This window comes from Cetorhinus maximus, chromosome 17 (genome assembly GCF_964194155.1).
Source record: "Cetorhinus maximus chromosome 17, sCetMax3.hap1.1, whole genome shotgun sequence".
NCBI lineage: Eukaryota > Metazoa > Chordata > Chondrichthyes > Lamniformes > Cetorhinidae > Cetorhinus > Cetorhinus maximus.
The window spans coordinates 23,543,194-23,559,255 of NC_135895.1; the positions used below are offsets into that span (position 1 = coordinate 23,543,194).

A 16,062-nucleotide genomic window follows, 5' to 3' on the forward strand; every position below is an offset into this window, starting at 1 on the left:
CTAAATCTAGCATACTTGTGCTTTAATGGGATTGATTTAAAGTAAAATCTACTAACTTTTGGCAATAAAATATGTAAGGTTGCATTTCAAGATCATAGCGAACAGGTCTTGTAGCCTAATCTTATTTTTACTTTATTCTTAAAATTAATGCTGTTAACACACAGTTGAACTGCAAATTTATGTCTGCCTTTGAAATGTAATTGAACATATTCTGTTGTTAATAAACTCTATATTGCAATATGAAGCAGTTTTACTATTTCCTTGAATATTGTAATTAAAAGTTTGTTTCTGGTCTTAGAAGTTGGGTGTCTTAGATGCCTTTCTTTTCCAGACAGTGTTTACTTAATGACGGATGGATATTTAGATAATGTTTGTGAGAAATTTTCAGTTTGTATTTCCCCAATGTGCCCCTTTCAATTAACTTGTAAATAGGGACTCGGTGATGAATTTTAAATATTGAAGCGCAGAATAATGACAACTCTTAAGATTTTACCCAATTAAGAGCCTTTCTGAAAATTGAGCAATGAAATTGCTGCTTTTCATTTAATTTCGGCTTTATTGACAGTTCCCAAAGAAACTAACGTGCTTCATGTACGAACCAATATATAAGGCGTGCACTTGACAAGCTGCGCTTTGCTCAGGACTTCAAGGCTTGTTTGCCTACCTTGCTTCGGTCAGCGCTCGCAGTCATCAGCGCCGGGTTTCACAGACAGCACCACATCACTTTTAGGGGGGGCTTACGGGAATGTCTCTACCTACCAGATCAGCCACATGTGGGTGGCTTTTCAATGGCTGCAAGGTTAAAGCTTGCTTGGGGAAGAGGGAGAAGTGGCCTTAGGCAAGGGAAGTGGCTGTAGGACGAGGGCTGTACTGCAGAAAGAGGGCATCCCAGGATGTGTGTGTGGGGGAGGTACATGTTGACCTGTGCAAGTGGCCTCAAGATGGTGAGGGCTGAGGAGGCAGTCTCCAGGGGCCAGGTGGACATGTGAGGGTGCGTGTGTGTGAAAGAATGGGTGATGATGTCCCTCGAGCTGGCAGAGAGTGAATGTGTGATGGACTTGAGTGTGAGAGTTTAGAGTGAAGAGATGGTTGCCATACCCTGGCTGCTTAGATGAGATCATTCATCCTCCATCTGCATTGGACGGCTGAACTTTTCAGTGCAGCATTGGCACTGATCACCACTGCCATCGCCTACCAAGCCAGAGTGGTAATGTTGCTGCCCCTCCAGCCAGAACGGATGTAGAAGATATCACAGTGGGCCTCCACAGTGTCCAAAAGGCACTCGAGCTGCAGTCTTCTTCCCTTTCGGGGCCATGTCTTCTTTGCAGCAGCCCTGGGCTGGAAGTGCTGAGCGTGGCTGTACTTTTAAAGTGGTGCCTGGTGTGATGAACTGGTAAGGTGACAGCGTGGCAGGCGAATCGGAGCCTGCCCGCCATTAAAATGGCATGTACCCTGGGAATGCATAAGTAACGTGACAGGTTTGGGATGATACGGCGTGAAAAGCTGCCATTGCAGATGACGGGTAAAGTGTAGTTTTTCCTGCCCGCTACCGCACTTAGGACGGAATCGTCCCAGATTTGCACTTGTTCCTCTCTCTACAGACGCTACCAAACCTGCAGAAATTTTCCAGCACTTTGTTTTTATTACTGAGAGCATCGTTTTTAACATATTCAGCATTGACAAGAAGCCAAAATTTTTGTTCTCTTTTGGTGGATAAGAAAGCCGTCATTTTTACTATATTGTACCACAAGCAGTGAGATTGGCTTTTCTGGAAAATAAGACAGTGGAAACCTGAAAATTTGCCAGTATTGCGAGAAGCTTTATTAATAGAGCGGTAACAACACTTGAAAAATGCACCAGAAAGTGTCGAGACAAAGTAGAGGAAACCATGCAGGGATCCTGTTCTCTGCTGGGAAAGTCAGACTGAATAGAAGTGCTAATGATGAATTTTGGCTGAGATATGGTAAGGCCCAAACAGGAGTCGATTGTTAGAGTAACTGAGGCTGCATAAGGATTGTGCTAAGTAGCTTAATTGCAAAATTTATACATCAACTGAATTATGTTGATCACGATTAGAGGCTTGGGAGTGAGGCAGGAGCTGAATTGGACCAGGTGGCTGATGTGAGAATAACTAGTAAACATTTGATAAGCTGAATGGCCTGTTGCTGTGCTGTCATTTTCAATGAGTCTGACTTCAGATGGAAAAGAAGTTAGATTATTTTCATTGGCTCCCATGGCTTTTAAGCTAGGAATAGAACCATCAACTGAGGTTCCTTTTTCCCTGTTACTTGAAAGACCATGTGTGAATGTCTTTTGAGAACAGTACCAGGCTTGACTGTGGCGCTGGTTTTATTTTTTGATGCCCACATTGATTAACTATTGCTCATCCCTAATTATCTTTGAGAAGCTAGCAATGAGTCACCCACTTGAACTGTTGCAGTCTGTGTGGTTAACCTATTTCTAGAGTGCTATTAAAGTGGGAGTTCGAGGATTGTGACCCAGCTACGATAAAGGAAAAAGGATCTATTTCCAAGTTGAGATGTGTGACTTGGAAGAGAACTTTGAAATGGTGGTATTCCCATGTGCTTGTTGCCCTTGTCCTTTTAGATGGTAGAAGTTGTGGATTTGGGAGGTGCTGACAAAGAAGCCTTGGCGAGTGGCTGCAATGCATCTTGTAGATGATGCATTCTGCAGCATGATGCAGCAGTGGAGGGAGTGGATGTTTGAAGACGATTGAATCTGGTGCTAATCAAACAAATTATCGGATTGGCGGGCCTGAGAGCGGCCGGGAAATGGACCACCGACCGCGATCTGCCCCCAACCGCAATTTCATGCTGGCTGGCCAATTAACAGCCAGCCAGTGTGAAGTGCGCACTGAAATGCTGATTGGGGGGGTGGGGTGGCGAGAAGAAGGCGGACACTGATGTAAGCGTGGGCGTGGGTGGGCGCAGAATGAAAGCTCCCTGAAGGCAGAGATCCACCTCGGAGCTGAAAACTTCAAAAGTATTAAATAATGATTTTAAAATCAGAACAAAATGTCCAAGCATCACAAACAGTCACCTGAACATATACATTATAAAAATTCTGTCCATAGATTTTTTTTTTAATAACGGAAACCCCATCCCGCCCTTGGATGAGGTTTCATGAAAAATGCAAAGGCCACCTGGTTGATTTGCCGATTCGCCGATCCGCCAACCATGAGGCTGGTCGGACCACAAAGTCGGTGATGATTACAACTTTAATGGGCTTATTTGCCCTCTTGATTGTCAGCGGGCGCGCTTCTGACTTTGGCGTGCGCCTGCCGACTGAAATATCGCGTGAACGTGGGATGACGTCAGGACGCTTGCCCGACATCATCATGCACTGTTTTACGCTCGAGTGGGTCAGGCGCGCCCGCACACCACCTGAATGTTGTCCAGGTCTCGCTATATGCAAGCATGAACTGCTTCATTTTCCGAGATGTTTTGAATGGATTGAACCCTGTGAAATTATAAGTGAATATCCCTACTTCTGACCTTATGATGGTGGGAGTATCACTGACGAAACAACTGAAGATTGCTGGGCATTGAACACTGCCCTGAGGAACTCCTGTGGTGTCCTGGAGATGATTGGCCTCCAACAACCACAAAAAATTTCCTTTGTATTAGGTATTACTCCAGCTATTGGAGAGTTTTCCCCTTGATTCCCATTGACTTCAATTTTACTAGGGTTCTTCGATGCCACATTTTGTCATATGCTGTCTTGATGTCGAGAGCAGTCACTCCCACCTACCTGCTGGAACTCAGCTACTTTTTCCATTAATTGGACCAAGGCCTGCAGCCGAGTGACCCTGGCAGAACTAATCAGTGAGCAGGTTATTGGTGCGAAAATGCCATTTGACAGCCAAGTTGATGAGCCCCTCCACTGCTTTGCTGCTGATTGAAAGGTGAATGGGACAGTAATTGGGCTGATTGTATTTGCCCTATGTATTGCTGCAAAGAGCATACCTGAGCATTTAAAAAATTGTTGGGTAGATGCCAGTCTTTCAGCTGTATTGGAACAGCTTGGCTCAAGGCAGACCTAGTTACAGAGCACAAGTCTTCAACACTGCCGCGGGATGTTTTCAGGGCCCATAGCTCTTCCTACATCCAGTGCACTCAGCTGCTTTTTGATATCATGCAGATTGAATTGAATTGGTGGAAGACTAGCATCTGTGTTGGTAAGGACTTCGGGAGGAACTTGAGATCGATCATCACTCAGTACTTCTGATTGAAGATGGTTGCAAATACTTCCGTCTTATATTTTGCACTCACGTTCTGGGCTCTGCCATCATTGAAGATCGGGATGTTTATGGAGTCTCTCTTCCTCACGTTAGTTGTTTAATATCAACCAGCATTCACGACTGGATGCGACCAGTTTGTCATTGTATAGTAAGTAGGTGCTCGCTGTCTAGGCTTGTGAAAAATGGTTAATTAATAAAATATAGTTGAGGGCTTCTACCCGACATGCAACTGTTCCAGAAGAGAGAGTATTTTCAAGAATGGAGAAAAGGAGTGATAGTTGGTCAGGGGAAATCAAAAAAAAATTGGAAGAACTGAATGTCTATTTTGCTACTTTAAGTTGCTAAATTCATTTTGATAAGTAATTTTATTTAAATTAACAGGATTCGACTGTATTCCAGAGATTTTTATATCATCACTTGCTTCACACAGCTGAACCAGTTTTCTATTTTGCTATTAACACTTAAGATTTAATTATTTGATTGAGCATTATTTGTCGTCATCTTATGTGCTGCAAGTTCATTACCGTCCCTGTATAGCATGGTAGTCTTCAGCTATTCAGCCTAAATAAATCCTTGAACAATTTGTTTTGCAATAACCTCAATGTCTTAAAGGATGGCTTTTGTAATGTAAAAAGTCTGTTTGTCTATTTCAAAATAATCTGTACTATTGTTCTGTATATGAACTTTCACAATGCTATTTATTTTATAGACCACTCGAAGTGAATTTGATTCTTGTGAGTATGAAGTTCGTAGACGTTATCAAGATTTCTTGTGGCTAAAGGACAAACTTGAAGAAGCACATTCTACTTTAATTGTTCCTGTAAGCTTAATACTTTTGGAAAATTATCTGCCAAATTGTAGATTTGCTTACACTTAAGTATTTTCAAAACATTTCCGGAAGCATCTTTTTTTGTATTAAAAGTCTTGATTGTGTGAACATAAATTCAGATACTGAAATTGTTGTTTGGTCACATTTTGTGTTGGCGGGGTAGAGAAACATAAACGTGAGAAATCAGATCTCTGATCTAGAGTCCAATTTCTTCAACTAATCCAATCACAGACGTCATGGCTTCCAAATATTCTGTTAAGCAATTAGTTTCCAGAAGGAGGGATCAAACATATCCCAGAGCTCACTATCATGTCAAATCTGATTTGATTCAGACTTTATTTCTATATACAAATTCTATGGAGTAGGGTGACTGTGATAGTTTGGCATGTACTACACCACTGTTTATCTTTGAAAATAAACTTTAAATTTGTCATGTACGCATTACATAATCACTTAACAAAAATGTCACAAACTTGTGTGTAAACTTCCTTTCCTATGTATCAGTTTGTATAACATGTTTCCCAGCCACCTACAAAGTTAACAGGCTTGGCCTTCCCTATCTTGGTGGACAGTGATACAATTGAATTCGTCCTTATACTACAGGATTTAGCCCAAATTCCAGAATGCATGCACGTGTTGACATTCATTGATGTCTGCATTGTGCTACTGTGCTTTCCATGATTGTCTGCTCCAGCTAGTCACTTGGTCCCAAGAAAATAGTAACCAAGAGAAAAAGATGGAGTGCAACAAAAACATTTTAAGGTAATAAAAAGAAAACGCAAGTAGACACAACAAGGGATTAACAAGAATCATAGTAATGGAGACAGGTAAAGTTTAAAAACTAGAAAACAAATAAATAGACATGGACCATAAAATAGAGTAACAGTGAAAAAAAGTAATTTATGTACTGTAAGATAATAGAAAAACCAAGGTAAAAGAATAGAGTAGCATAGACACGGAGCAGTTTTTTTCCAGTTGGCTGTCAAACGTAGTGAACTGGCCTTGTGCCCTGGATGACTTTAAGTTGGCCACTTGAGCCACAACAGTGTTCACGTGGCTGATTAGCTTGATTTGTTCACAGATCATCAGCATTGGCCTGTCAAATCTAGCAAATTTCTATAACCCCCATGGGTAAAGTTGAGATTATTTTTGTTGTTGTTGTTTCTAGGCTCCATAATATCTGTTTAACCTTGCTGAGCCCAATCCTGCCACCTGCACAGGATCTTGAGTAGGGCAGAGAACCCTGATTGTGTTGGTTTTGCTGTTTCTGCAACACAGGGGCTCTGAGGCCAGTTCTGGCACTGCATGTTTGAAATCAGCTAATGCAGCACAAATCAGCTGAATCTTCCATTTGTAACACTCAATAACCTATTATATAATCCATTTGCCATTGGGCCTTCAGGGTGTTTAGTTGTAGAAATTTATTGTCACAATGTACATTATTTACTGGACATGTAGATTTTAGCAGCCAGAACCGATATACTGGTCCTGCATACATGGTCTTGGAATAGAAAACAACCTCTGATTAAATCCTTGCTCTGTACTCTTAAAACAGAGGTGTGTTTTGCATATTTTCTTTGTTCCTGTTTTCATGACATAGAAACCTTTTGTGACACTTGAATAGAAGCAGGAATTCTGAAGTGGAAAGCAATCATTTATTGCCAGCTTAGTGCCCCAATTGTCATCAATGGAAATACCGAGCAGGTTTGTTTATGAAATGTGCTTAGCATGTCGCTCTGACTGTGTGGAGCATGGATTTTATTTTTCCTCTGTTTGCTTTACTATTTGTATCATATTCAATTTGCATTCTTAACTGTAGTTGAGACCATGGAGGATATCACAATGAAAGCATAACCTCGCAGATGTTATTTTGCAGCCAAGATAAACATAACTTTGCGGTTTTCATGTTTTTCAAACAAGCAAAATAACTATTTAAATATTCTTGGAATATTTTACTTATTTAATGGGCATGATTGCTATAATAAAAGTTTGCCATTGTCAGATGTAGTTAAGAAACATTATTGACCATCCTTTTTTAATAGTTTTCTCCTCTCAACACAGCCTCCCTCTCCTCCCACCCCCTGAAGGCTTATGATTTCATGAGTCAAAGTAGTCATCATTTATTTGAGCCTTAACAATAATCGTCAGTATGTTGATATTTTTAGAGTTCAAACGACAGAATATACAAACTTTGAACGGATTAAATAAACCCATTACTATTTTTAAAATTTTACTGCTGGAAACCTTTCTTAGCTAAAAATAGCAATCATTCCCATAAGTTAAATGCATTTAGAGTGTGTGTTTTATATGGAAGCTCTTGAGATTTGTTTTCTCTATTTTAGTAATTTAAGCGTCAAAATTAAACCGTAGCAGTGGTGTAATTGTGCATGAGTACTATATAACAATGTGAATGTGATATTATTAATTTTCTCTTTTTGCTTAGCCGTTGCCTGAGAAATTTGTAATGCGAGGTATGGTGGAACGCTTTAATGAAGATTTCATAGCAACACGGCGGAAGGCACTACATAAATTTTTAAACAGAATTGCTGACCATCCTACTCTGTCTTTTAATGAGGACTTCAAAATATTTCTAACTGTACAGGCATGGCTAAAATCTATTCATATATATCAATTATGCTGGCAAAAATAAGAAATGTGTAACAATGTGCTTTAACACATACCTACATGTGGGGATTGACTTTACGAGGTAAAAATATTATGAATTAGTTATTGTCCAATGAAGCACATCTATACCATGTGTTTTCAATATCTCAAACAATATTCAAATTAATACTTACCAAGTGCAGTTGTTTCTCAATAACTAATCTGTATTTGACATTTGTTTGGGTTTCCTGATATAGCTGTGTTTGTGTGGTGACCTTTTCTACCCTTCAACTGTTGTGTCATTATGTTACAAACATATTCCTAGTTGTTTGAATGTATAAAAAAAATTGCATAGAGGATAAGAGTTATTGGTGCACCCAGCCTGTCCTACACAAGTGTGATGTTTTATGCATCACAGTACTTCCCTTTCCAGTAATCATACAATATCTCAAGAGGCAGAAAAACAATGAAAATTCTTCTCTGACTTGGGTGATAAAAGCTAGTCAGAAGACCATCCAACCCTGCTTAATATGGCACAGTATCTATCTTTTGTACAAGGTGATCTTCATACAGGCTAGATATTGGTTCAGTTTTGCAGGAACTCAACAAATCAGCAGTCACCACATGAGCTGGCACATGCACTCTTTTCCAGGGGGGAAAATAACCACCACTTAACTCCAACCCATTTTTGCTCATACATAATTTGGGATTAAGCCCCCTTGCCCTCCCTAATTTATTTACTTGAAACAAGCACAATCTAGTCCTTTCATCATCCTATAACCCTCAATCAAATCACCAAGAGGTCAGTGCTTCTCTAAAATGTAGAGAGCTACTTCTTGGTAACTAAGATGTTTTAAACTGGGAATTAATCTTGCGGCCCTCCATTGTCCTTTCTAAAGCTCAAGATCGTCCATGTGAGGAAGCAAAAACTAGACATCATAACCTAACTGAGGCCTAACCAAACTCTTGTACAAGGAAAAAACCGTATACCTTATAGTGCATTGTCCTGTAAATACACCCTATAGCTTCACAGCATTGGTTTTGGACCTTTCAGTGATCTGCACACTTATTTATTCATTCACTGGATGTGGGCTTCGCTGGCTGAGCCAGCATTTATTGCCCATCCCTAGTTGCCCTTGAGAAGGTGGTGGTGAGCTCCTTCTTGAACCGCTGCAGTCCATGTGGTGTAGGTACACCCACAGTGCTGTTAGGAAGGGAGTTCCAGGATTTTGACCCAGCGACAGTGAAGGAATGGAGGTATATTTCTAAGTCAGGATGGTGAGTGACTTGGAGGGGAACTTCCAGGTGATGGCGTTCCCGTCTATCTGCTGCCCTTGTCCTTCTAGATGGTAGTGGTCATGGGTTTGGAAGATGCTGTCTAAGGAGCCTTGGTGAATTCCTGCAGTGAATCTTGTAGATGGTACACACTTCTGCTACTGTGTGCCGGTGGTGGAGGGAGTGAATGTTTGTGGCTGTGGTGCCAATCAAGCGGACTGCTTTGTCCTGGGCAATGTCCAGCTTCTTCAGTGTTGTAGGAGCTGCACTCATCCAGGCAAGTGGGGAGTATTCCATTACATTCCTGACTTGTGCCTTGTAGATGGTGGACAGGCTTTGAGGAGTCAGGAGGCGAGTTACTTGTCGCAAGATTCCTAGCCTCTGATCTGCTCTTTTAGCCACAGTATTTATATGACTCGTCCAGTTCAGTTTCTGGTCAGTGGTAACCCCCCAGGATGTTGATAGTGGGGGATTCAGTGATGATAATGCCATTGAACATCAAGTGGCGATGGTTGGATTCTCTCTTGTTGGAGATGGTCATTGCCTGACACTTGTGTGGCGCGAATGTTACTTGCCACTTGTCAGCCCAAGTCTGGATATTGTCCAGGCCTTGTTGCATTTGGCCGTGGACTGCTTCAGTATCTGAGGAGTCGCGAATAGTGCTGAACATTGTGCAATCATCAGCGAACATCCCCACTTCTGACCTTGTGATGGAAGGAAGGTTATTGATGAAGCAGCTGAAGATGGTTGGGCCTAGGACACTACCCTGAAGAAGTCCTGGAGCTGAGATGACTGACCTCCAACAACCACAACCATCTTCCTTCGTACTAGGTATGACTCCAACCAGCAGAGTTTTCCCCCTGATTCCCATCGACTCCAGTTTTTGCTAGGGCTCCTTGATGCCACACTCGGTCAAAAGCTGCCTTGATGTCAAGGGCAGTCAATCTCACCTAACCTCGGGTGTTCAGCTCTTTTGTCCATGTTTGAACCAAGGCTGTAATGAGGTCAGGAACTGAATGGCCCTGGCGGAACCCAAACTGGGCACCATTGAGCAGGTTATTGCTAAGCAAGTGCCGCTTGATAGCACTGTTGATGACTCCTTCCATTACTTTACTGATGATGGAGGGTAGACTGATGGAGCAGTAATTGGCCAGGTTGGATTTGTCCTGTTTTTTGTGTACAGGACATACCTGGGCAATTTTCCACATAGCCGGGTAGATGCCAATGTTGTAGCTATACTGGAACAGCTTGGCTAGGGGCGCGGAGCTAAGTCCAAGTTCTGGAGCACAAGTCTTCAGTACTATTGCCCGAATATTGTCATGGCCCATAGCCTTTGCAGTATCCAGTGCCTTCAGCAGTTTCTTGATGTCACATGGAGTGAATCAAATTGGCTGAAGACTGGCATCTGTGATGCTGGGGACCCCCCGAGGAAGCTGAGATGGATCGTCCATTCGGCACTTCTGGCTGAAGGTTGTTGTGAATGCTTCAGCCTTATCATTTGCGCTGCTGTGCTGGGCTCCTCCATCATTTGAGGATGGGGATATTTGCGGAGCCACCTCTTCCAGTGAGTTGTTTAATTGTCCTCCACATTTCACGACTGGATGTGGCAGGACTGCAGAGCTTAGATCTGTTCCGTTGGTTGTAGGATTGCTTAGCTCTGCCTATCACTTGCTGCTTATGCTATTTTATAGCTTCACCAGGTTGACACCTCATTTTTAGGTATGCCTGGTGCTGCTCCTGGCGTGCCCTCTTGCACTCTTCATTGAAACAGGGCTGATCCCCCTGGCTTGAAGATAATGGTAGAGTAGGGGATATGTCGGGCCATGAGGTTACAGATTGTGCTAGAGTACAATTCTGCTGCTGTTGATGCCCCACAGCGCCTCATGGATGCCCAGTCTTGGGTTGCTAGATCTGTTTGAAATCTATCCCATTCCACATGATGGTAGTGCCTCAATGTGAAGGCAGGACTTTGTCTCCTGTGCGGTGTATGCTACTGATACTGTCATGGACCGATGCATTTGTGGCGGGCAGATTGGTGAGGCTGAGGTCAAGTATGTTTTTCCCTCTTGTTGGTTCCCTCGCCACCTGGTCTAGCAGCTATGTCGTTTAGGACTCAGCCAGCTTGGCCAGTAGTGGTGCTGCCGAACCACACTCAGTGATGGACATTGAAGTCAACCCACCCAGTACATTCTGCGCCCTTGCCACCCTCAGTGTCTTCTCCAAGTGATGTTCAATATGAAGGAGCACTAATTCATCAGCTGACGAAGGGTGGTACGTGGTAATCAGCAGGAGGTTTCCTTGCCCATGTTTCCTTGCTCTCCCAATTTTGGCACTAGCACCCAGATGTTAGTAAGGAGGACTTTACAGGATTGATTGTCATTGTTGTTTCCGGTGCCTAGGTCGATGCCAGGTGGTTCATCCGGCTTCATTCCTTTTTTGTGTCTTTGCCACACAACACGATGGAGGGTATTCTCAATGTGAAGGCAGGACTTCGTCTCTACAAGGACTGTGCGGTGGTCACTCCTACCAATACTGTCAGCGGCAGGCAGATTGGCGAGGATGAGGTCAAGTATGTTTTTCCTCCACCTGCTGCAGACCCAGTCTAGCAGCTTTGTCATTTAGGGCTCGGCCAGCTCGGTCAGTAGTGGTGCAACAGAGCCACTCTTGGTGATGGACATTGAAGTCACCCACCCAGAGTACATTCTGCATCCTTGCTACCCTCAGTGTTTCCTCCAAGTGATGGTCAACATGGAGGAGCACTGATTCATCAGCTGAGGGAGGGCAGTACGTGGTAATCAGGAGGTTTCCTTGTCCATATTTGACCTGATGCCATGAGACTCCCAAGGCAACTCCCAACTGTATACCACTGTGCCACCACCTCTGCTGGGTCTGTCTTGCTGGTGGGACAGGACATACCCATGTCCTGTCCCACCAACAAGACAGACCCAGCAGAGGTGGTGCTGGTGATGGTAGAGTCTGGGACATTATCTGTAAGATATGATTCCATGAGGATGACTGTGTCAGCCTGTTGGTTGATTAGTTTGTGAGACCAATTTTGGCACTAGCCCCCAGATGTTAGTAAGGAGGACTTTGCTGTGATTGCAGTTGTTGGTGCCTAGGTTGATGTCAGGTGGCTTGTCCCGTTTCATTCCTTTTTTGTGTCTTTGTAGTGGTTTGTTACAACTGAGTGGCTTGCTAGGCCATTTCAGAGGGCCTTCAAGAGTCAACCACATTGCTGTGGCTCTGGAGTCACATGTAGGCTTGGCCAGACCAGGTAAGGATAGCAGATTTCCTTCCCTAAAGGACATTAGTGAACCAGATGGGTTTTTACAACAATCGACATTAGACTTTTAATTCCAGATTTTTATTGAATTCAAATTCCACCATCTGCCGTGGTAGTATTTGAACCCGGGTCCCCAGAACATTACCCTGTCGCTGGATTACTAGTCCAGCGACAATACCACTATGCCATCACCTCCTCCACTGGTGCAACGCAATCTCTTTCTCTATTGGCTTTAGTTGTTTCTCCTGAGGGGGAGTGAGCAAGTTCAGTATTTGTTCTGCCCACGTGCATAACTGTGCATTTGTCTAAGCTAAACATTGTCAGTCACTGGCCCAATCCCAAGTGCATCTAGATTTGCTGTATGGTTTGAGCATTATCTAAAACCCTGACTCTCTCTCATCCTCTGAGTAGCCATCTGTTGCATTCCTAGTTTTACCTATTACTGACATTAGGCTTGGAGTTACCCAGATCTTATTTTTGTTCTTTCATAATGTGCACGTTGCTTGCAAAGCCAATATTGCTTGCCCATCCCTAATTGTTCTTGAAAAGATGATGGTGAGTTGCTTTTTTGAACCACTGCAGTCCATGTGGTGTAACTTCGAGATTTTTGACCCAGAAATAGTGAAGGAATGCTGATATACTTCCAAGTCAGAATGGTGTGTGGTTTTGAGGGGAACTTGCAGATTTCCATGCATCTGCTGCCCTTGATGACCTAAGTGGTAGTTTGCAGACTTGGAAGGTGCTGTCAAAGGAGCTTTTGAGTTGTTACAGTACACTTTGCACTTTGTAGATGGTGCACACTGCTGCCATTGTGCACCAGTGTTGAAAAGAGAGAATGCGGATGAGGTGCCAGTAAAGCAGGCTGCTTTATCGTGAGTGGTGTCGAGCTTCTTGTGAGCTGTTGGTGCTGAACTCATCCAGTCAAGTGGAGAGTATTCCATCACACCCATGACTTATTCCTTGTAGATGATGGACAGGCTTTGAGGAGGTCAGCTGCTCACCACAAAATTCCCAGTTTCTGACCTCTTAACTTCACTAGCCAGGTAAATAATGTGGCTTTAAGTTTCTGATCAACAGTAACCCCCAAGATGTTGGTGGGGGTTCAGCAAAAGTAATGCCCTTGAATGTCATGGGAAGATAATTCAATTCTCTCTTGTTGATGATGGTCATTGCCTGGCACGAATGTTACTTGCTATTTATCAGGCCGAGGCTGAATGTTGTTCAGGTCTTGCTGTATGTGGGTACGGACTGCTTCGTAACTGAGGAGTCACGAATGATGCTCAACATTGTAATCATCAGTGAGTGCCCCCACATTTGACCTTATGATGGAGAGAAGGCCATTGCAGAAGCAGCCTTTGACACTACCCTGAGAAACTCCTACAGTGATGTCCTGAGGCTGAGATGATTGGCCTCCAACAACCACAGCTTTCTTTGTGTTGGTATAGCTGCAACCAGTGAAGAGTCTCCTCCCCTCCACCCTCCCCTGGATTTCCTACTGACTTCAATTTTATTAGGGCTCCTTGATGCCACACTTGGTCAAATGCTTCATTGATGTCAAGAGCAGTCACTATCATCCCAACTCTTTAATTCAGCTCTTTTGTCTGCTTTTGAACCAAGGGTGTAATGAGTTCTAGAGCTGAATGGTCCTGGCGGAACCTAAATTGAGCATTGATGATCAGATTATTGCTGAGTAAATGTCGCTTGATACCACTGCCAATGATGCCTTTTATCTCTTTGCTGATGATCGAGAATAACCTGATGGAGTGCTAATTAACTGGATTGGATTTGTCCTGCTTTTTGTGGACAGGACATATCTGAGCAATTTTCCACATTGTTGGGTAGATGCTAGTGCGTTAGCTGTACTAGAGCAGCTAGGCTAGGGGCGTGGCTAGTTCTAGAGCACAAGCCTTAAGTACTACGACTGGGATGTGGTAAGGGCCTATAGCCTTTACAGTTTCCAGTGCCTTCAGCCATTTCTTGATATCTTGTGGAGTGAATTGGGTGAAAACTAGCATTTCTAATTCTGCGGACCTCAGGAGGAGGCTGAGATGGATCGTCTACTCAGCACTTCTCACTGAAGATGGTTGTGAATGTTCCATCCTTGTCTTTTGCACTAATGTACTGGGCCCCCCTTCAATGAGGATGGGGATATTTGTGGAGCCTCCACCTCAGGTTAGTTGTTTAATAGTTTGCCACTATTTACAGCTAGATGTGGTAAGACTACAGATCTTTGCTCGGATCTGGTGGTTGCGGGATTGCTTAGTTCTGTCTATCGCATGCTACTTCTCTTTAGTATGTAGCCCTATGTTGTAGCTTCACCATCTTGGCACCTCATTTTCAAGGATTTCTGGTGCTGCTCCTGACTTGCTTTCCTGCCTTTTTCTGTTACATGTTGGCTCAAGAGGTTTTTTAAATTGGTGCGAGGTCATGTAAATGGAATAATGGATTTGAAACATAGTAGTAACAAAATTAAGAGCATTATATGATCTCACCTTTGAATTAAAGTTGATTAGCAAGCCACTTAAAGAAATGAAAAATGCAGATTTTTGTTTAATTCGAGCACTAGTGGTCTACAATTATTAAATGTAAAGGTCATGCAATTTTCTGCCATTTGTTTTGCCAATATAAGAATTTCTCTGTTCTATGTTGAATGCTTAACGAAAGGAATAGGAAAATTTACTAGAATATGCCCAATAAATTTTGAATTTGTATTAGATTACAATAGATAACATGCTGTCATTTTCATAAGTATCTGATCTGGTGAATAACTATGTGGATCTGGTGATAAAGCACTTTTCTCAACCACCAAAAAGAAACAAAATTGCCTATTTGCAACCCCGATTTGGACCCTGAGATGAGCAGTGAGCACTTTAGAACAAGCAATTTTAAAATGGGCAATGTAGATAACCCTAACACTTCTGGGAAAGGATACGGAAAGGATGAAACAGCCAGAGACCTAAACATATAAGTTCGGATCACGTGGATGAAAGTCCTACAAAATCTAAACCTGTAGTAAACATTAAGCTTATTCATTCTATCAAGCAAACATTGATGTAGAAGGCAATAGAGGAACATGGTGACATGTGTAGGGGTTCCCCTTTTCCCTCCACACAAGTTCGTGACACCAGATTCCCAAGTGTATGGCTTGAACAGAATGACCAGCGAGACAAGTTTCTTGTGATAATTCACTATGGAATCACCCATAACCCCACAGTACAAAACCCAAAATTTAAAACCACCTATTTCTGTACCCGACGCAAAGTCACCACAACTCGGTTAAAACTTACAAAAACGCAGGCAAAGCACCATGTCCTGTCCTGAAACCGGAAGAAAAATCCCTCAAACCAATATCATCAAGATATGGCTGAAACAAGTTACAAGGTACTGGCAAATAAAACGCCAAGTTTTCACCCCAAACCTTCACAAAACCCTCAGACCAATATCACTACAATTTGGCTGAAACTTACAACCCCCAACACGGCTGGTCTGTCCGTTGTTGACTGTAGGCCTGAGTCAAGATGACCAAACTCGACCCTTCTGATTGCAGCCCAAAACCTTCAAGCCAGTATCACCATGATATGGCTGAAAACACTTAAAATCCTTTACATAGCTGGTCTTTCTGGTGAGAACTGTAGGTCAGCGAGCCAGGTTGACCCTTCCTGACCCCCCCATCCTTGACTGCAGTCCAGATGCTCAGATCTGCTCTGCTTTTATAATAATTTAGCTCAGACATGTCTAAACATATTTTCTGTTCTCCAATGTCCATTAGTTGATTCCACGCAAAGTCCAGACAAATGTCATCAGCTCCTG

General features: G+C 42.9%; 1 protein-coding gene across 3 annotated transcripts in view; it reads left to right on the forward strand.

The window, feature by feature from the left end:
* Positions 1 to 16,062, forward strand: part of snx7 (sorting nexin 7) — an 82,260-nt gene that overhangs the window by 25,302 nt on the left and 40,896 nt on the right. For all 3 annotated transcript variants that reach the window (XM_078560837.1, XM_078560836.1, XM_078560838.1), the window contains 2 exons: positions 4,971 to 5,081; positions 7,534 to 7,692. In XM_078560837.1, coding sequence (XP_078416963.1) covers positions 4,971 to 5,081; positions 7,534 to 7,692 — 270 coding nt within the window. The remainder of the gene's footprint in view (positions 1 to 4,970; positions 5,082 to 7,533; positions 7,693 to 16,062) is intronic.